This window comes from Gallus gallus, chromosome 2 (assembly GCF_016699485.2).
Source record: "Gallus gallus isolate bGalGal1 chromosome 2, bGalGal1.mat.broiler.GRCg7b, whole genome shotgun sequence".
Classification (NCBI taxonomy): Eukaryota; Metazoa; Chordata; class Aves; order Galliformes; family Phasianidae; genus Gallus; species Gallus gallus.
The window spans coordinates 53,508,699-53,529,731 of record NC_052533.1 but is presented as its reverse complement, the minus strand read 5'-3'; the positions used below and the strand labels follow the sequence as shown (position 1 = coordinate 53,529,731).

The following is a 21,033-nucleotide window of genomic DNA, read 5'->3' as shown; positions in this document are numbered from 1 at the left end:
GTTTAGTCTGGGGAAAAGGAGGGTGAGGGGAGACCTTATTGCTCTCTTCCAATACCTGAAAGGTGATCACAGTGAGAGCGGGGTTAGTCTTCTTTCATCTATCACCAATGAAAAGACGAGGGGAAATGGCCTCAAGTTGCGCCAGGGATAGTTCAGGTTGGATATCAGGAAACACTTCTTTACAAAAAGGGTTGTTAAGTCCTGGGATAGGTTCCCCAGGGAGGTGGTTGAGTCACCATCCCTGGATGTGCTTAGAAACCATTTGAATACGATGCTCAGGGATATGATTTAACAGAGGGTTGTTAGAGTTAGGGTAGTATGGTTAGGTCACAGTTAGATTCAATAATCTTCAAGGTCTTTTCCAACCTTGTGTTGGAAACCAGTGTTTCTATGATTCTATGCCTGGTGCATGGATGGGTCCAGCAAGGACAACCTGAGCAAGTGGAGAGCAATAGTGTACCATCCGTCCACCAACACAGTCTGGTTTGAAGAGGGGGATGGTCAGAGCAGCCAATGGACAGAACTGCAAGTCGTGTGGATGGTTGTAACCAAGGAACCCGGTGATGCTATCCTGAATATCTGCACAGATAGTTGGGCTGCGTACTCACTCTTTGGATTGCACAGTGGGCCACCCAGGAATGGACTATTCATGCCTAACCAATCTGGGGCAGAGATATGTGGTTAGACATATGGAATGTGGTTAAAGACAGGATGGTACATGTCTACCATGTTTCTGGTCACCAATCCCTACAATCACCGGGAAACGACAAAGCTGACATGCTGGCCCGAGTTTGATGGATTGAGAATTCACCATCCGAGATCATTGCCTGCTGGTTACATCAGAAGCTGTGGCATGCAGGACAAAAGACAATGTGGGCAGCTGCTGAAGCATGGAGGCTGCCCATACAACTATCTGACATTGCCCAGACATGCTGAGACTGTGATGCTTGCTCCAAGATGAAACCGAGATTGTTGTCTGAAACAACAGTCCATCTTGCTTGAGGACACAATCCTCTCCAGCGATGGCAGGTTGATTACATTGGGCCCCTCCCTTGGTCTGAGGGGACGAGATATGCCCTGACCTTGCATGAGCAAGTGGGCTAATGCAGGCCTATCCAGTGCCAAAAACAAACCAGACATAAACCATGAAGGCACTTACTGTGTTGATGTCCGCTTGTGGGACACCAAGTCATTGAGAGCGATCAAGGGAGTCATTTAGTTTGTTCAGTGGTACAATGCTGGGCAGAAGGAAACCACACTAACTGGTGATTGCACCTGCAATATAATCCAGTGGAGGCAGGTGTTATTGTATGTTATAATGGTATTCTAATATCTGCCCTAAAGACAGACTCTCATTCCCCGTAGGACTCTTCGTACTAGGGGACAAAGAGACTATGAAACCCTGTGGGACTGGAATGAAAGGACTCGAGATTGCAAACCATGTGTCCTGAAGACAACTTGGGCCTCCCCGCTTAAGATCAAAATTATGGGCACGAATACTGATGCTGGGGTCGAGTAAGACCCCAGACTGACAATGACAATAATCTTCTGCTCCCTCCCCCTGAGAACATAGAACCCAGGTACCCCATGGCCTTGGAAGGTGCAAGTAGGACCAAAGTGGTGTGGCCTACTTTCACCCTGGGGGAGATTATCAGAGGATGGGAGTTTGGTAGTCAACCTAGGTAGTAGGTACATGGTCTGCAGACACTGTGATCCATGCTTCAGTTTTAATTGCTAAGGGGACCTAAATCATGTCCCTGTGACAAATCAGGACCCCCCTTCCCTTTGGAACCTGAATATGTATTGGAGATAGACATTCACTGGAGACTAATTCTCCAGACAAATGTAGGAGTGTTCAGATTGAGACAGATGTGTTAGCATCTGGGCAGTGTGATTAGTTTTAATGGGCCATGCAAAAACTGAGTCCATCTGTTTGCCTTAACTGTGCCACATCCCAAATGCACAACAGTATAGACTCCCAGGTGAGCAGGATGAGATGACCAAGACAATGCAATAACCAGAGAGTGTAGGAATTGACACCTGAGAACAAGCTGAGAGGTGCAGTTGATACACTGGAGGGAAGGGAAGCCATCCAGAGGGACTTAGACAGGCTGGAGAAGTGAAACCATGTGAACCTAAATGAGATTCAACAAGACCTTGAACCATGTCCACTTGCAAGGTGGTCATGAGCCAGCAGTGTGTGCTTGCAGCCCAGAGGACCAACTATATCCTGGGCTGCATTGAAAAAAGGGTGGCCAGCAGAGAGAGGGAGGTGATTGTCCCCCTCTACTCAGCTCTTGTGAGGCCCAACCTGGAGTACCATGTCCAGGCCTGGGGCCCCCAGTAGAAGAAAGACAGAGCTCTTGGAACAAGTCCAGAGGAGGGCCACTAAGATGATCAGAGGGATGAAGCATCTTCTGTGATAAAAGTTTGAGGGAACTGGGATTGTTTAGCTTGGAGAAGAGAAGGCTCTGGGAAGACCTCAGTGGCCTCCAGTACTTGAAGGGAGTATATAAACAAGAGGGGGAATGACTGTTTATGAGGATGGATAGTGATAGGACAAGGGAGAATGGTTTTAAACTGAGATGTGAGATTTAGGTTAGATATCAGGAGGAGGTTTTTCCACTCAGGGTGGTGACACATTGGAACAGGTTGCCCAAGGAGGCTGTGGATGCCCCATCCCTGGAGGCATTCAAGGCCAGGCTGTGTGTGGCTCTGGGCAGTCTGGTCTAGTGGTTAGTGACCCTGCCCATGGCAGGGGGGTTGAAACTAGATGATCATTGCTGTCCTTTTCACTCAGGCCATTCTATGGTTCTATGAATTTTAAAGCCTGTGCACAGCCCATATAACTCTCCCTTATGACTGGTAAGAAAACCAGACAGTATGCATCAAGATGATGGTTGACTACGGAGAATTAAAGTAAATCATGCTGCCAATCCATGCAGACATACCCAACATTGCGTCTCTCATTGTTACTTTAAGGAGAGAGATAGAAAATTTATCATTGCATTCTGGACCTGGCAAACGTGTTTTTCAGCATTGCAACTGCTGAGGAATTGCAGAACCAGTTCATGTTTACATGAGAGGGAAAGTAGTGGACTTTTTAAGTCCTGCCTGAAGAGCACATGTATTTACCTACATTTTGTCACAATCAGATGATGTATGATGTAGCAAACTGGAATAAACCATCTACTGTCAAGATACATTACTATACTGACAACTTTATGTTAACACGTGATTTGCTGGAGGCATTATAAATGGCAGTAACTTAATTAACTGCCCATTTACAGGAGAAAGGGTGGGCTGTAAACCAATGAAAGGCACAAGAACCATTTCATATCTATTTCATGTCGTATTCATAAACTATTTCATATCAGTTAAATTTCTGGGTGTCATGTGACTGAGTAAGACCATGGTCTTTCCCAGTGCCATTGTAGTCAAGGTTCAAGCATTTCTGGCTCCCACAACATTGAAACAACTGCAAGAGTTTTTAGGTATATTGGGATATTGGCAATCCTTTATACTCTACTTAGCACAGCTGGTGAAGCCTTCATATCAGTTAACAAAAAGAGGCCAAGTATGGGGTTGGGTGTTTTCAGGTACTTTTGGATCTGAGAGACAGGATGTGCCAGGAGCAGAGGCAAGCAAACTACACACTCATAGCAGCACCAAGTGTTATGAGTTTTATTCAACATACCCACACAAGCATGCACGCAGGCATCCACTTCAGATAATCCTGTTAAGCAGCAAGCAGAAACTCCCTAAGCAAGTGCAATGTTATTTACCAACCCTTGAGAGAGGAGCAAAATGCTGAGTAGGAGAAAAAGAAGGAACATGAAGGCAGTGGATTTGATAGGTAGCATCAGCAGGGTGTCTTCTGTTTTAAAATACACTTTTCCTGTGTCACCCACTGCAGCCTCTCTCTTGCTTTTATTCTACCCAGGGTCTGCAGAGTTTTTTCTACTTGCATACTGTACCCATGTGGCTAGTGTGTAATGCAAAACCCAAGTGGAACACCTGCTTGCAAAGCAAGATAAACTACCAAGGTCAGTTCTCTCTACAAAACAAGATATTTGTGGCTATAACCCTTAAAATTCAGAATACTTTATTCCATTCCAGGATCATTTGGCATGGAACAGAAGAAAGACATAGTATGATTGAGAAGCAGTTAGTGGCTACCTGCTCTGCACTGTGGGTAGTACATCCACTAACACAATCTGCACAGGTGGTTGTTAAAACAATTTGACCTATCCAGGCGTAAGAGACCTAACCCATGTTCCTAAGATGGGGGTGGCCCAGACACAAACAGTGGCACATGGTGTTCCCTGTTTTAGTCAAAGAAGCTACCTGTCACTGTCCACATTGAAAGAACTGCAAAAGATACTTGGCCCAATAACGTATCACAGCAAAACACCTGAGAAAATAATATTCACTTCTTCAGAGAAGAGTCCCATACAGGAAGGGAAATTTTCTGTCCCAGAAGATGCCTGGTACATGTATGGATTTAGCAGAGAGAACCCAAGTAAATTATAAGCTGTCACATACTATCCCTCAACTGGAATGGTATGATTTGAAGAGAGGAATGGACTAAGTATCCAATAGGCTGATCCATGAGCTGTGCGGGTCGTTATAACTCAAGAACCAGGTGACAGTGCATTATCTGCATAGATGGGCGTTCCGCTGAGGGTTCACTTTTTGGATAGCACATTGGGCTACTCAGGACTGGACAATATGACTGACCTATCTGGGGTGAAGATAGGTGGGCTGATATATGGAACATGGTTAGACATAGGACGGTACAAGCATACCATGCCTCCTATCATCAACCATTGCAATCACCAGGCAATGATGAAGCTGACACACTGGCTCCAATTAGATGTCTGGAAAAAGCACTAGCGAAAGACATTGCCCACTGGCTACATTGGAAACTATGACTAGCAGGACAAAAGACCATGTGAACAGTGGCTAATGCGTAGGGACTGCCTATGCAGTTTCCAGTCATTGTTCAAGCATATCAGGAATGTGACACTTGCTTGAAGAATGAGACTGAGGCCCCTTCTGGAAATGACAGCCCATCTCTCTAGAGGACACAACCCATTACAGCAGTGGCAGGTTGATTATATAGGTCCCTTTCCTTGATTTGAGTGGGCCAGATATGCCTTAATGTGTATTTACAGTGAGTGGACTAATGCAAGCCTATCCTGTACCAAAAGCAAATCAAGCCTATACTGTCAAAGCATTAACTAGGCTGATGGCATCATACGGGACTTCTTAGGTCACCGAGAGTGAGCAAGGTACACACTTCACAGGTTCAACTGTACAGAAGTGGGCCAAAGACAAGAATACTGAATAGTAATTTCATTTATCATACAATTTAATGAGAGCAGGCCTAATAGAAATATATAATGGAATTTTGAAAGGCTGCTCTGAATGTAGATTCACAGTCCCTGTAGGAGTGGAACAGTGAACTCTATGAAACCCTGCAGGATTTGAATGGGAGACCAAGAGATAGCAGACCCAATGCCTTAAGAATGTTGTAAACAACTTTGGCCTCCCCACTTAGGATACAAATGTCAGGTCAAGATACCTCACTTAAGCCCCAAATGGGTATCTGTATGGGAACTGCCGAATCATGGCCTGAAACTCTGATTGACCACCTGAGGCAAGCACTGAGTCAGCCGTGGGAGCACAGGCAAAGGCAACTTCACCTGTGTGATCAGAAGGGGTGGAACCTGGCTCCACCTCTCCTAGACCCCATTTAAGGGCTGACTTCCACTGAGCCTTGTATCTGTATACCTATTAATCCTACAGCATCATGAATAATTTTCTGCTCCTGACAACTTAGAGCCTGGAAAATGTAAGGTGAAATGACCTTAGAAGGCACAAGTAGGACCAAAGTGGTGTGGTCCACTTGCACCTTGGGGGAGATTACGGGAGGCTGAAGGATTGGTAAATTCTCCAATAGTTGGTACATGGCCAACAGAGATAATAGGTGACACTCCAATTTTAATTGCAAAGGGGATGTTGCTCATGTCCATATGGCAAATCAAAATCCTCTTATTTGATATCAGATACAGTGATCTAGCCACAGATATCAGGCCAAAGGTAGTAGTACCAAAGGCCTGGATATGCCCTGCTGCAAGTGGAGGTATTAACTGAAGACTGAAATATAGCCTATATCCTATCCTGGAGGGCAGACTTACTCCTCATTGTGCCAATTTACTATCTATAGTACTGTCCTTGAGATTAAGTTCACAGGACCATGGATGGGAGCAACATTGCTCCAATATGCTCCAGTGTCTGTGAAGAATCATCATAACATCTGGTGATGAACTGTTGAACTTTTGGGAGCCAGCAAACCTGAGCCTGAAATGGTCTTTGAGGAATATATGCCTTCCCAGGAATGTAAAATACTGGTACAATTTGACCACAAAAGATTGTCAGCAAACACCTTTTGTGCCTTAACATCCTACATCACAACAGGTATTGTACATGCATCACAATGTACAGTATTAATTGCATTCTGGATTGCCAAAACAGTGAGTGCTTACTCTTGACCTGCTCAGTCATGGACTCACGATGTGAAGGGGTTGAGGGTATGGGAACTGTTAGGTCACAGTCTGAACCTGTGATTAACATGTAAAAAGGTGTGGCTAACCCAGGGTGCACAGGTGCCAGCAATGCACCTGGGAAACCAGAAGGGGGGGGCATTCCTCCCTCCTCACTCTCATTTAAGGGTTAGCAGTTGAGGAAGCAGGATCTCTATTTGGTGACTTCACTGACTTTTGGAAAGGGTAAGCCACTTGTCCCTGTATTGTCTTCTGAACTATATCTTGAAATATACTTTTACAGGGGCGTTTGTATGCTGTTAAAAGGGAATATCTTCTTCCCTTGCTCCATGTCCAGGAACACAGAACACCTAACAGGATTCTGTGTGTTCTCTTCCCCAGAGGATGGTAGAAGGCGAAGCAGCAGAAATATCACGTGACTCCCTAATGATGTTACTATGTGAAGGGGGGATACATGGAGTTAAAGGCAAAAGGAAGAAAAGCGTATTTCATTTTATCAAGGTAACTGCTGTGTCAAAGAGGTTAAGAGCAAAGTTATAATCCTTAATTAAAAAAAAAAAAAAAAAAAACTACAAGTTCTGGAGAGAAGTTTCAATGGAACACACAATACCTCTTTGTATTTACTATATTGCATTATATTTGCATTTATTATAACCTCTTCAATACTCTGCATTCACTTTTTCTTCAATTATGAGTGCAAGACAATTAACATTACAAGTCTATTGTTTTCCTTCTAAACTACATTGTTCTACACAAACTGATGGAGGTCTGGGGAAACTAGCTGGCAAAACTAGTTAGCTAAAATAGATGTTTGTATTGTAATTTTGTAATGTGTGTGGGGAAAGAAAAAACAAAAAAAACCCCATAGAATCACCAGGGTAGGAAAAGACCTCCAAGACTGTTCAGTCCAGTTGTTCACCTACCACCACTATTTTCCACTAAATTACATCCCTCAGTACATCTAAATGTCCCCTGCAGTGACGGTGACTCCACCATCTTCCTGGGCAGCCTGTTCCAGCACCTAATCACACCCTTTCAATGAAGAATTTTTTCCTGACATCCAACATGATGTCTCATGTTCAGTCAAGTGTCAAACAACAGCCCCTGTCTGTTTCTTCTACACAGTCTTTCAGTCTTTCTGCCCCAAGCCTGTAGTATTGCCTGGGGTCATTGTGACCAGCAGTTGATCTTGCTGAACTTCATCCCACTAGACTCAGCCCAGCTCTCCAGCCTGTCCCATTCCCTCTCTAAGGCCTTCCTAACCCTCAGGCAGGTCAGTAATTCTTCCCAAGTCGGTGTCATCTGCAAACTTACTGAGGGTGTGCTCAATACCCTCATCCAGGTTATCAATAAAGATTCTAAACAGGAAAGGCTCCAATACTGATTCCCAGGGAGTACCATGAGTGACCAGTTGTCAGCTGGATTTAACCTTATTCATCACCACTCTCTAGGCCCAGCCATCCATCCAGTTCTTTACCCAGCAAAATGTGTACCTGCCTAAACCATGGGCTGTCAGATTCTCCAGGAGAATACTGTAGGAGATAGTGTCAAAGGCTTGGCTGAGGTCTAGGTTATCTATGACAATAGCCTTCCCTTCTGCATAGTATCAAAAATTCAAGACAGACTGGAAGGAAATCAGGAATTGTGGAGAGAGAATTACAGGGAAAAAAAAAATAAATAAAAAAAAATGTATCCAATGGCTCCAGAAAATACAATGAACACTATTACTTTATACAGTCTTCCTGACAAATGCTGAGATATGTCATTTTTAGTAAGAAATTCCACTCACTGAAAATCATTAAATATTAGTGGGTGCCAGTGTGCTCAGTATTAGTAGTATAAAATGGACTTGAGGATTTTAAGGTTTTAACATTTTAAAGTTTAACAGTGTGACAAAAGGCTGTATATATGGCCAATATGTATTAAGCTGAGGGCAGATTACAGAAAGTACTGCTACCCTGTTAGTGAGATCTAGAAAATATGGAAAGTTGTGAACTTCACAAGATATTATAGATTTTACCACTTCAATACTTTGAGCAAAACAGAACATATATGTCATATTTCTCATCTGTTACAATAGGATAGTTTAGATATGAGAAATTGCATAATGAAAATTTGACAAGCATTTTTTAAATAATAGCAGGAGGAAAAGAAAGACAATTATATACCTTTATTTCAGTATTTATGGACTTGATGAATTCTTCATATTTTATCATCAGCATTACAGATGTCATCTACAGGTTGTCAGCATTAATTTGAACAAAATGCCATGGTGCTGTTGGTGTCTAACAGCAGCAAGATCATTAAGAAGACCAATTTAGGCTGAGGGCACATTTAATTAAATAAGCTAGCTACACTGCTGAGTAAGTTTGTTAGCTTTGATTAACAAATGACTTCACAATATTGTTAACCGCTTTTTTTTTTTTTTTCTATCTTTCTCTCTCTTTTTCTCTCTCTCTCTCTCTTCCTTTCTCCCCCACCATGCTTTTAGGAAATTCTGCATTCATTTGTAACCCCCTTGTACATGTTCCTTAACTTCTTAGGCACTCGATTCCGCCTCCAAATAGGATAGATGTCCCAAAACCAGTCTGAATTTCCATTAAAGGTGAAAATGACTCAAGAAATACACTGTTAATAATATATTTTTGCACATAGTATACTCAGTCTTCAAGAAAGATGATGACGACTTCCAGCTGGAAGTTTCCATTTACTTTGCTGCTTCTTTCAGTCTATTCACTTACCTACATATCTTCATTTAGAAATGCATGAATATTACTTAGCATACAGTGTCTCCACATGTGTCTCCACATGTGATGAAAATAGACATGGCACAAAAGGCCTGTTGTAGAGTCATCCTTGCCTTGATATTTCTTGCCCTTTTCTGCCAGCTATCCTTTTAATCATTGAAGGCAATCTTCAGCCACTTTAGAAACTATTCGCTTATCATAGAAAGCTCAATATGAATGCATAAAAACTGAAGCAAAAAAAGTCATACGAGTATTTGAAAATGTTATCTTTACACTTCAAATTATTCTGAATAGCATAATTTGGGGTAGTAATTGGACATTTTCTTGATCCTTTTTGCCTTTTATTTTTCAAAGAGGAAGCACATCTGACAAAACAATACAGGCAGAAGCACACATTGCTTTGTGTCACAGACCCATGCTCACCTACTGTTCAGCATTCCTTTGGGCTTTATTAAGACTTTTCATGCCCAAGTTAGGAAAACATATAAGATTAATAGATGATGTATTTTCCTAAAAATGTTTCTCATCTTGCTAACACTGCCCTTTGAAATATGAAACAGACTCTATTAAGTCATATAAATACTTTACCAATGACCTTCAGAAAGGTAGTTGATGCCCTTGCCTTTGGCAAGTTGCCTAGTTCCCTTCATTTTTGCTGCAGAGACTAGCTTCAGAGCAGATATGACTGCACTGAGCAAGGGATCTGGAGTGAAAAGAGGCCAACAAAAAAACTCTTTTTAAGGCTTTTTTGAAGCCAACAACACTGCTGCGCTTGTGCTGGGGGGCTGGCAGCTTGTGGGTGGGCTGCTGAGCAAGCAGGGGTAGAGCTGGTACATTAGTGGCACAGTTTAAACACCCTACAAATGTGTTATCACCTGCCCTTGGCACCTGGCTGCTTTAAATAGTCTTGGGGAGCACAGTAGGTGAGTAACTGCTGTTGCTGCTCACTGAGAATGGGGAGGTTCAGCGAGTGAGTACAGCCCACACTGCCTATACGGCGCTGCAGCTGTGGGTGTGGGAGGTGGGTCAAGTGGTGAGAAGCGTAAGTGTTGTCCCTCTTGCTCAGAAGACCAGCTTTCCTCTTGGCAGTATCTGAGACCAGAGGCCTAAACATGGTCTCCACCAGACAGCAGGCTTATTCCAAAAAGGCTGTGGTGACCCAGATGGAGGGCCTGCCCAGAAATGTGCTTGTTCAGGTCTCTGACTGCAGGGAGTGCCTGAGCCTGCTGCTGCCCAGGTAGGGTGACAGGGATTCCACCTGTGTGAGGTGCGAGCAAGTGGATGAGCTTCTCAGCCTGGTAGTGGAACCCAAGGAGGAGGTGGAGAGACTAAGGACCATCAGAGAGTGTGAGTGGGAGATTGACTGGTGGAGTGAGAGCTTGACTGGTGGAGTGACTTGCTGGTGTGCCAGAAGGAAGGGTGCCAGGGAGATACCCCCAGAAAAGTGGTTGACCCCCTGCCCTCTAACAGTCGGACAGACCTGACAGATGAGGACGGTTGGAAGAGAGTCCCAGCTTGGCATCACAGGAGCCCCCCCTGCCTGCCTAACCTGCTTCCCCCACACCCACTACGCAACAGGTTTGAGATGCTGAAAATTGAAGGGGAAGTGAGTGGGGAGGCAGTGGAGGATCTGCCTATGAGGAAGCCTAAGGCGAGGTGGTCACCCCCACACCTTGAGACTGCCTCTGTCAGGAAAGAAAGAAGGATGGATGTGGTGGGTCACTCCCTTCTCAGAGAACTGAAGGCCCCATATGCAGACTGGACACGAGCTGTCAGGAAGTGTGCTGCCTTCCTGGGGCCCAGGTCAGTGACATAACTAGAAAACTCCCAAAGCTGGTTAGGTCCACTGATTACTTTCCAGTACTCATAGTTCAGGTGGGCAGTGATGAAATTGCACAGGGAAGCCTATGAACTATGAAACGAGATTTCAGAGGTTTTGGGTGTTTAGTTCAGGGAGCGGAGCACAAGTGATCTTTTGTTCTATACCTTCAGGGGCAGTGAAGGACACAGAGTGGGCTTGGAAAACAGAAGTAATGAATAATTGGCTCAGAGGCTGGTGTCAAGGCAGAAACTTTGGGTTCTTTGATCATGGGACAGTTTACTGGGCCCCTAGCCTGTTGTCCCTGCATGGAACCCAACTATCTCAAAGGGGGAAATAAATCCTCTCACAGGAGCTAGCAGGGCTTATCGAAAGAGCTTTAAACTAGCTACAATGGGGGAAGGGGACAAAATGAGGCTCATCAGAGATGAGCCTAGGGGAGCGATGCTTGAGCTGGGGGTGAGGCAGATGACTCAGATGAAGTGCATGTATGGGAACTGTTGAATCATAGCCTGAACCTCTGATTGATCACCTGAGGCAAGCGCTGAGTCAGCTGTGGGAGCACAGTTGAAGGCAATTCATCTGTGTGACTGGAAGGTGTGAAGCCTGGCTCCACCCCTCTTAGACTCCATTTAAGGGCTGACTGTCCGTAGGGAAGGATCTCTTTCTTGAGATTGCTCCTTTTGGAGTCTTTTCTGTAAGCATACAACACAGGTGAGCATTTTTCATCTATTACTGATTATAATCAGTAAGCTATACTATCTGTGGATACTGATCTAACCATGTTACTCTGTATATTTGTTGATTATATACTTGGTGATCCAGGCAGGCCAAATATACTAAACATATATATATATATAATATATTTTCTTTGGAAAATCTGTAAATGGGTCAGGAGGAGAACATTATGCCCCCTAGACAAAATGTTCTCTGGATGGAACCCAGGATTTCTGGGATCCTACTATTATGAATTACCTTCCATAACTGAAAAATGGAGTCCCCTGTGCGTTATGGGAAATATCTCCCCATTCCACGTGACAGACTATTTTCTTGGGCTAAGCAAAGATATACTAATTACAAAAGGATGGCAGTTAGCTGCCTCTGCGGTGGTATGGCCACTGTTAAATGCTTTAAACCAGGCTGAAATGAGGGCCAATACCTTAGAAAATGAAAACCAGTTATTGCAAGACCGCACTGAAAAATTAGAGCAAGAACTCAGTATACTGACGGGGATAAAAACAACTTGGAATTTTCCAATAAGGCAGGTCCGTAATATTTCAGTCTAGATTCCGGAATCAATGGACCTGGTTGATCAGGAAAATAAAACTTCTAAATTGGATCTCGATGCTCTGCTTGCAACGGATCCCTTGGAGGTCCATCCTACTATAACTCAAAACACAAAAAAGATACAAGATAGACCAGTAGGGGTGAACCTGACCAGTGGCCCCCTGCCCAAACTCACTCACATGTAACGGCCTGGCCATACGTGGCAACAGAATTAATGGACCTAGTACAACGGTTCTGACAGAAGCCTAGAGAAAATGTGCCAACTTGACTATTAAGATCATAGGACTCGGGCAAAAAGTGTTGTAGTTAACAGGCCAGAAATATCTAAATTGGCAACTATGACTGTGCGCCCTGCCCTTAGGCAGAGGCTATACGCTGGCATCCGATATACCAATGAAAACCATTCCATAATAGATTGGTTGATGGCAGTGTGCTGTATGGTCTGGCCTAATAAATCAGATATACTGTTACAGGGTTATTGTCCTCCATGGAGGACCTTCCCAATTACATTTGTGAATTGGGTATAAGAGAAGCAATCTATGAAGATACATCTGACAGCCCAGATATGGTAAGATTTTCAGTGGGTATGAGAGATTTGATCTTGCAGCAGGCCCCTTCCCATCTGTAGGGGACTCCAGTCTCTAAACTGAACTCCTTGGCCTCAGAGTCTGTCCCTCAGAGGCTGCCAAGCTAGTAGCTGATCTGAGGGAGACAGAGCACTTGCGGACCAGGCACAATATTCGAACACTGGAAGAAGCAGAAGTTCTTCCAGTAACTAAAACTAGGAGATAATCAGGTAAGACCCCAGAGTGGCAATGAAAATTATCTTCTGCTCCCTGCCCCTGAGAATTTAGATCCGGGTACCCATAGAATAGAATGGCCTTGGAAGATGCAGGTAGGACCAAAGTGGTGTGGCCTACTTGCACTTTGGGTGAGATTATTGGAGGTGGGAAGCTTGGTAGTCCCTCTGGTTATACATACATGGCCTAAGCATATTGTGGTCAACACTCCAATCTTCATTGCTCAAGGGACCCCCATCGTATCCCTATAGAAGATCAGGACACCCCCTTTGGTGCCTGATACAGTTATGCAGCTGCAGACATCTGGCCAGAAGGTATGGCACAGGCGGCCTGGGTGTGCCCCTGTACAAGCTGAAGTGTTGACCCAGCTTAGAAATACAGCCTGTATCTTGCCCTGGAGGGCAGACCTTCACCTCCTGGTAGCCCTGAAACATCTGTATTACTCCCCGTGAGCCTCTGAGCCTCCAGGACCACTGGAAGGAACAAAATGCCATCAAAGCATTCCAGTGTAGCTGTGAGATCATGTGCGACACCCGGTGATGGTCTACGAGGGACTGATGGAGCAAAGGCTGGACTTGCATCTCATCACCACGTGCCTCCTGTAACACCATCGAGCCCATGAAAGAACATGAACTTTCACTGATCATCACTCATCTTAAATTGTGTCAACATACATTGCGATGGGAAATTGTATACGTGTTGTGACGTGTCATATTTTTGTAATAGTTAAGACTCACCCTTTAGTAAACTCAATCATTGGTTCATGCCATGAAGGGGTGGAGTGTATGGGATTTGTTGAATCATGGCTTGAACCTCTAATTGGCCACCTGAGGCAAGCACTGAGTCAGCAGTTGGAGCACAGTTGAAGGCAATTCACCTGTGTGACCAGAAGGGGTGGAGTCTGGGTGCACCTCTTCTAGACCCCATTTAAGTGTTGAGTGCCACTGAAGAAGGGTCTCTTTCTGGAGGTTGCTCCTTTTGGAGTCTTTCTCAGCGAGCCCAGGACACAGGTAAGCTTTCCATTTATTTCCGATTATCCCTCTATAACGCAATAATCTTTCCAGCCTATCTTCCTGTGTACTTATTGATCTGTATACCCTTTGATTATACAGCAAGCTACAAATAAATATAATTGATCACGGGAATGCAAAAAATTAGGTGGCATCTCAATTCTTACAAAAAAATAACTTTAATTTTATATGCACACTCTGAATTTCCAGTGATCACAGAATTTTTTCTCTGCTTGCTGCACAATCTGCTAGTGTATAGAAAGCATAAAAGACATGCTTTAAATTTTAGTTTTATATACATAAATTTTTATATTGGTTGTATTTATTGTTTACATGTACTTTGGTATTGATTATCCATTTATATATACTTAGCATATATAATGGGGAACAGCAAAGTGGAAGGTGGCAGAAGAAACATGGTGTACCTCTTTATATATGAAGAAAACATATGTAAACATCTGAAAAATATTGCTTATTACATTGTATTATAAACACAAATATTATGTCTTTTTTATTATGTAGAATTATAAAATGCATGTTAAGTATACAAAATACATCAATAGTTTAATGTATCACAGTGTATTCCTCATACGTTTAGCATGTATCATTGTATTACAATATATGAACTACTTAAATACAGCATATCTTGTAAAAGAAAATATGTATAGGAATTTCACTTTGAAAATAAAATGCTTGACATATAGGGAGCTTCTATTTTTCATAATTGCATTGCATTTCTCTGATTGTAATAAACCCACATTGTCAGGTATTTTTAATAACACTGTAATACATTGAAAAGGCTAATTCTGACTAGCTTCAATTTGATAATGGAGTTAATGCCAATGTCTATTAGACTAAGTAGGATTGAGACTAAGTACTCCGTGAGCTTAAGTTTATTCCCTTCGAGAAAAGCAGACGCTAAATTAGATGAACATTCACATCTTTTCTTCCAAGTCTATTTACAAAATATCAAAGATTCAAAATAAGATTAATCAATTCAAGCTATCAAATGCTAACAACATGAGGCCTTTCTAACGTTAGTATGGTAGGAGACAACATTCTTCTCTTTGACTTCAGCCCTTCATCTATTTCCCCTTCTTGCTATGGTTTTTAACTATCAACATGTCCATGAGAAGCAACAATCCAAAGTGTCCTGACATGCCAAAACCAAGTCACTGTCACTTTACAAAGGACACTCTTTAACGTTAAACTGCTGTACCCATTCTGACTGGGATGAAATTATGTAGTTAAACTTCTTCAATGACAGCTGGTACAGTACTGGTTCTTTGCTGTTGTGGCTAAAGTACTTTGGAATAAAACACTTTTTTGGCCATTGTTGAAGAGGGCTTGCACAGAAATGAGGCTCTCCCTCCATAGAACCATGTGTCCCGTTGTACACTGGGGATGGGCAAAGTACAGGGAGAGGACTGGCCAAAGGGATATTCCATCTTATATGACATTATATTCAGCAATTAATATCTCAAGAAAAGGAGGAGAAAGGAGGGATATTCATGGTTATGGCATTTGCTGATGATATCCAGAGTCAGATAATTTGTGGAATTCCCACCACTGGAGGTACTTATAATTTGACTGGAAATGACCCTGAGCAACATGTTGCAGTTTTGATGTTGGCCTCACTTTGAGCAAAAGTTGAATTATATGAACTCATGGTGCTTCTTGTAACCTAAATTATTCTAGGATTCTTCAATCTTGTGATCTTTGCTTCTTTCAAAAGAAAATCATAAAAAATGTCATGGTCAACTTTCCAGCAGACATGCAATTATTTAAAACTTAGGTAATTTTCATGAGAAGCTGAGCTGAGTCACTTACTCCTTCCCTGTCTGTCCTAGTACATTTTAATTAATAGTATTAAGTTTGCTAAAGAACAAGACTTTGTAAATTAGAAGAAACAGAAGTCAACACAAGCTTAATAAGTAAATCTCAAAGCAAAAGTCTGCTACTGTATTAAGATTTTGGAATTATTGAGTTACATCTCAATTACTCTTCTCAGTTTGGTGGGAAATAAAACAGAAAAACATAAACCAGAACACAAAAGCATTATTTTAATCAAGTTTATGCACAATTTTCCAGGTAATAAATGCAAGCCTGCACACTTATTTAGTTCTCCAAGGAATTCATTGATACGAGAAGGCAATGGAGCCAGGAAACAACTTCTGGCCGCAAAATGATCACTATAACATATATTTAAGAAACTTATAAAATGTGTGACTTTTTGGACAGTTTTCTCTATTCAGGAAAATCATATTGTTGACATGTAAACTGAATTTGGCTTACAATCACTCTTCGCTCCCTCTGCCTGAGAAAGTAGAAACTGGAGATGAAATTTCCCCCCAAGCACTGCAAAATCCATAACCTAAAGCCATCATCTTTATCTTCTAAGCATCATTCTATATCACTGTATACTTTCAGAATATTCAGGATGTATATCAGTTTTACAGTATTAGTGATGTTTCTGCGACTTACCTGTCAATAATGGCACACATGTCAATGCTGACATTGGCAAAGCTTCCCAGCTGGCCTTGCTCTACTGCTTGCAAATCCACCAGCTGATCATCCACATGAATAAACTGCATGCATCCTTGAAATGAATGGTGAAATAGTGAGTGATCTGTGTCATTCATCTGTAGAGGAAACCCTGAAAAGCAGCAGAAGAAATAGCATTCTTAATTTCACATACTGACAATCAAGGCAGCATTTTTTCCCACTGGAAAAGACATGTTTTCTAGACAAGAGGAAAAAGGCAAAATGGGGCACAATTATTAGATTTCATTGCAATGCTGTTAAATCACTGGAACTACCTGTAAGAATTTATACAGTATAGTTGATGATTCTTCTACTAGCTTTTTCATAGAATCATAGAATCACGAAGGTTGGAAAAGACCCACAGGATCACCCAGTCCAACCATCCACCCATCACCAATGGTTCTCATTAAACCACATCCCTCAACACAACGTCCAAATGTTCTTTGAACACCTCCAGGGTTAGTGACTCCACCACCTCTCTGGGCAGCCCATTCCAGTGCCTGACTACCCTTTCAGAGAAGTAGTATTTCCTAACATCCAGCCTCAACCTTCCCTGGCGCAGCTTGAAGCCATTCCCTCTAGTCCTATCACTGGTCACACGAGAGAAGAAGCCGAACCCCAGCCCACTACAACCTCCCTTCAGGTAGTTATAGAGAGCAATAACGTTTCCCCTGAGCCTCCTCTGCTCCAGACTGAACAATCTCAGCTCCTTCAGCCACTCCTCGTAACGCTTGTGCTCCAGACCCCTCACCAGCTTTGTTGCCCTTCTCTGGACACGCTCCAGGGCCTCGATGTCTTTCTTACAGCGAGGGGCTCAAAACTGGACACAGTATTTGAGGCGTGGCCTTACCAGTGCTGAGTACAGGGGGACGATTCCCTGTTCCTGCTGGCAACACTCTTTCTGATGCAAGCCAGGATGCCATTGGCCTTCTTGGCTACCTGGGCACATGGCTCATGTTCAGTCGAGCATCAGTCAATATCCCCAGGTCCATTTCCTCTACACAGTCTTCCAGCCATTCTTCCCCAAGCCTGTAGCATTGCCTGGGGTTGTTGTGGCCAAAGTGCAGGACCCAGCATTTGGTCTTGTTGAACCTCATCCCATTGGATTCAGCCCAACTATCCAGCCTATCCATATCCTTCTGTAGGGACTCACTACCCTCAGGCAGATCGACACTTCCAGCCAACTTGGTGTCATCTGCAAACTTACTGAGGGTGCACTCAATGCCCTCATCCCGGTCATCAATAAAGCTATTGAAGAAGACAGGCCCCAGCACTGACCCCTGGGGAACACCACTTGTGACCGGTCGCCAGCTGGATTTAACTCCGTTCACCACCACTCTCTGGGCCTGGACCTCCAGCCAGCTCCTTACCCAGCCAAGAGTGTATCTGTCCAAGCCATAGGCTGCCAGCTTCTGCAGGAGAATACTGTGGGAGACAGTGTCAAAGGCTTTGCTGAAGTCTAGGTAGACTGCATCAACAGCCTTTCCCTCATCCACCAGACAGGTCACTAGATCATAGAAGGAGATTGGGTTGGTGAAGCAGGACCCGCCCTTTGTGAACGCATGCTGGCTAGACCTGATCCCCCGGTTGTCCCACACATGCCGCGTGATCTCCCTCAATCTGCTCCATAACCTTCCCTGACACCCAGGTCAGGCTGACAGGCCTGTAGTTCCCTGGATCCTCCCTGCAGCCCTTCTTGTAGATGGGAGTCACATTGGCAAGCCTCCAGTCTTCTGGGACCTCACCAGTCAACAAGGAGCGCTGATAGATGATGGGAAGCAGCTCGGCTATCACCTCCACCAGTTCCCTCAGCACTCTTGGGTGAATGTCATATGACTCCATGGACTTGTGGGAGTCCAGTTAGAGTAGTAGGTCTCTGACTGTGTCCTCCTAAATCATGGGGGGGTTAGTCTGCTCCCCAGCCAAGACTACCAGGTCAGAGAGTTTCTTTTTTAATACTGAGTAGAAGTCCTCTGCTATTTTATTTTTCTCTCCCATCGCTGTATCATTGATTTTAAAATGAGAATTAATGAGACACAGTTTAGAGGAATTGAGAAAAGATTAATCTTTTTAGCATATTTTAAGGATCACATTGCATTTTCTCAGTATATTTGTCATGTATTTCATGAAATACCACTCCAGTTCAGATTTCTGCAGAGCAAATCTTCCTATACAATAAATCCTTGTGCGCAAAACTTTCTACAGACCAATAACTAGCCCTAAATTCCATGCCTACTTCTGAAAAAATCTGAGAACATTGTGTAAAATTTTCATTTTTGCTCTGAACATATTCATTTATATGCCAATCTTCATGAAGGTTGCGTATGAGAGATGAGAATGAATTAGATTCTTGATACAGGTTAAAGGATAGGGAGATGGAGAATGTCTATATACCATTGCTTAGTTGAATATCCTTTACAGGAGAATGTATCAATTTACCTGAGAAAAATATCCTGGAAAAGACAGTGCAGTGCCTTATTCACTACTCACAAATTTTTAGCAATAGATGGCCTCAACGTATTTATTTAAACAGAATGTTTATATGAAGAGTAGGAAAGAAGAGACATGGGCTACCTGACAGGCATGTTCAATCCAAGGCCCATGGGCTTCAGGCAGCCCAGCTCAGCTTGAACTGCAGCCCATGCCCTCTACTGCTATGTCATCATGGTGGCAGCTCTGCCCTGCCGAGCAACAAGGCCTGGCCCTGGGACACTGGGAGGGCACAGTGCACTGAAGACAAACAATATGGCACAGTGCTTAGTTTGCAAGGAAATTATGTTAGTTTTCAAAGATTACAGTTCAAAAAGACACTATATGCAGAAATATTCTGCCAAATTCAATGCATACTAGAAATTCTTCATGAAGACAAAATAGCAGAACTGCTCAAAGTCAGCCTCCTCAGCTAAATATTTTTAGAAAGTTAAAACTCAAATGGACTCCATTTTAAAAGCTAGTTACATGATAGCATATTCGACTGCAAAAAATCAAAACCATTTCCTCACTGTTAGTTTGTTAGGTAACTGTAGTGGAATTCCAAGGTCACAGTCTGAACCAATGGGTGGGCTACATGAGTGTGCAGGTGCCTGGAGCAGGGGGGGGAGGGTGGTCTGGAGCCACCCCTTCCATCTCCACAATACTTCCTGTGCAATCTGAGTCTGTGTGGGTCCCTCTTTTGCCCCCGCCCTTCTCTCCAGTGGCACGATGGTACGAACAGAGGAGGGTCACAAAGGCTTGTCCCTTCCTCCAAACTGTTACTGGGAGGGGTGAGTTAACTTCTTGTTGGTATCTTTTCCTCTAGTGCCTATTTCTCAAATAAAGGCTCTGTCATTGCCTTTGCTTGTTCTACATTTTGGTGAGCCAGGCAGCCAAATATCTTTAAAGATACCCAATTATAAACCTCTTAAAATAATTACCATAGCATTTTTGAACAATTTCATGGGATGGTTTGGATGGGGAAAGGCTAGTCCCATAAGTGAAGTTTTGCCAGGGCACATCCCGGGATTCCTAGGATCCCTGTATCACGGGATCGCTTGTATCATTGAAAAATGGGGCCCCCTACTGGACAGAGGAAATGTTCAGGAGTCCCCAGCCCACCTGGCTGAGTATTTCAATAGTCTAAATAAAAACGTACTCACTACTCGAGAACGACAGTTAGCTGCCTCCATGGTGGTGTGGCCACTGCTGATGGCCTTGAACCAGCTAAATGTAACTAAAGCAGCTCTCACTGATGAAGATCAACTATTGCGTGACCGTATGGAAGAACTGGAAAGACAGGTAGCAATTTTGAGAGGGGAAAAACCTAATCCTATCATTCCTGTACAAAAAATCCAGAATCTCTCTCTAGAAATTACTGGGGACCCTGTACAAGAGAACCCACATGAACTGGACTCTGTAAATGAAAGCACTAAAAAGTCAATCCACTAGAGCTAGATCCCTTTGAGATCCGACCAGTTGTAACTCAACAAACAAACAAACAAACAAAAAATGCAGGATAGGCCAGCGGGGGTGCCCCCTGACCAGTGATGCACTGCCCCGAGCACGCTACATGTAACAACTCGACCATACACGGCAGCTGAACTAATGGATTTAGTACAATGGTTTAGACAAAAATCAAGAGAGTGTGACAGCATGGTTGCTCCGATTATATGACATGGGGACAGAAAGCGTTGTGGTAAATGGACCAGAAATTTCAAAACTGACATCCATTACCACTCACCCTGCCCTCAGGCAGAGACTACATGCAACTGTCCAACATAA

The 21,033-nt window shown here is 43.4% G+C and overlaps 1 protein-coding gene across 4 annotated transcripts in view; it reads right to left on the bottom strand.

Moving 5' to 3' along the window:
- The window catches only part of CNTNAP2 (contactin associated protein 2), a 909,905-nt gene that overhangs the window by 333,401 nt on the left and 555,471 nt on the right, over positions 1-21,033 (bottom strand). For all 4 annotated transcript variants that reach the window (XM_025147595.3, XM_025147597.3, XM_025147596.3 and 1 more), the window contains one exon: positions 16,717-16,888. In XM_025147595.3, coding sequence (XP_025003363.2) covers positions 16,717-16,888 — 172 coding nt within the window. The remainder of the gene's footprint in view (positions 1-16,716; positions 16,889-21,033) is intronic.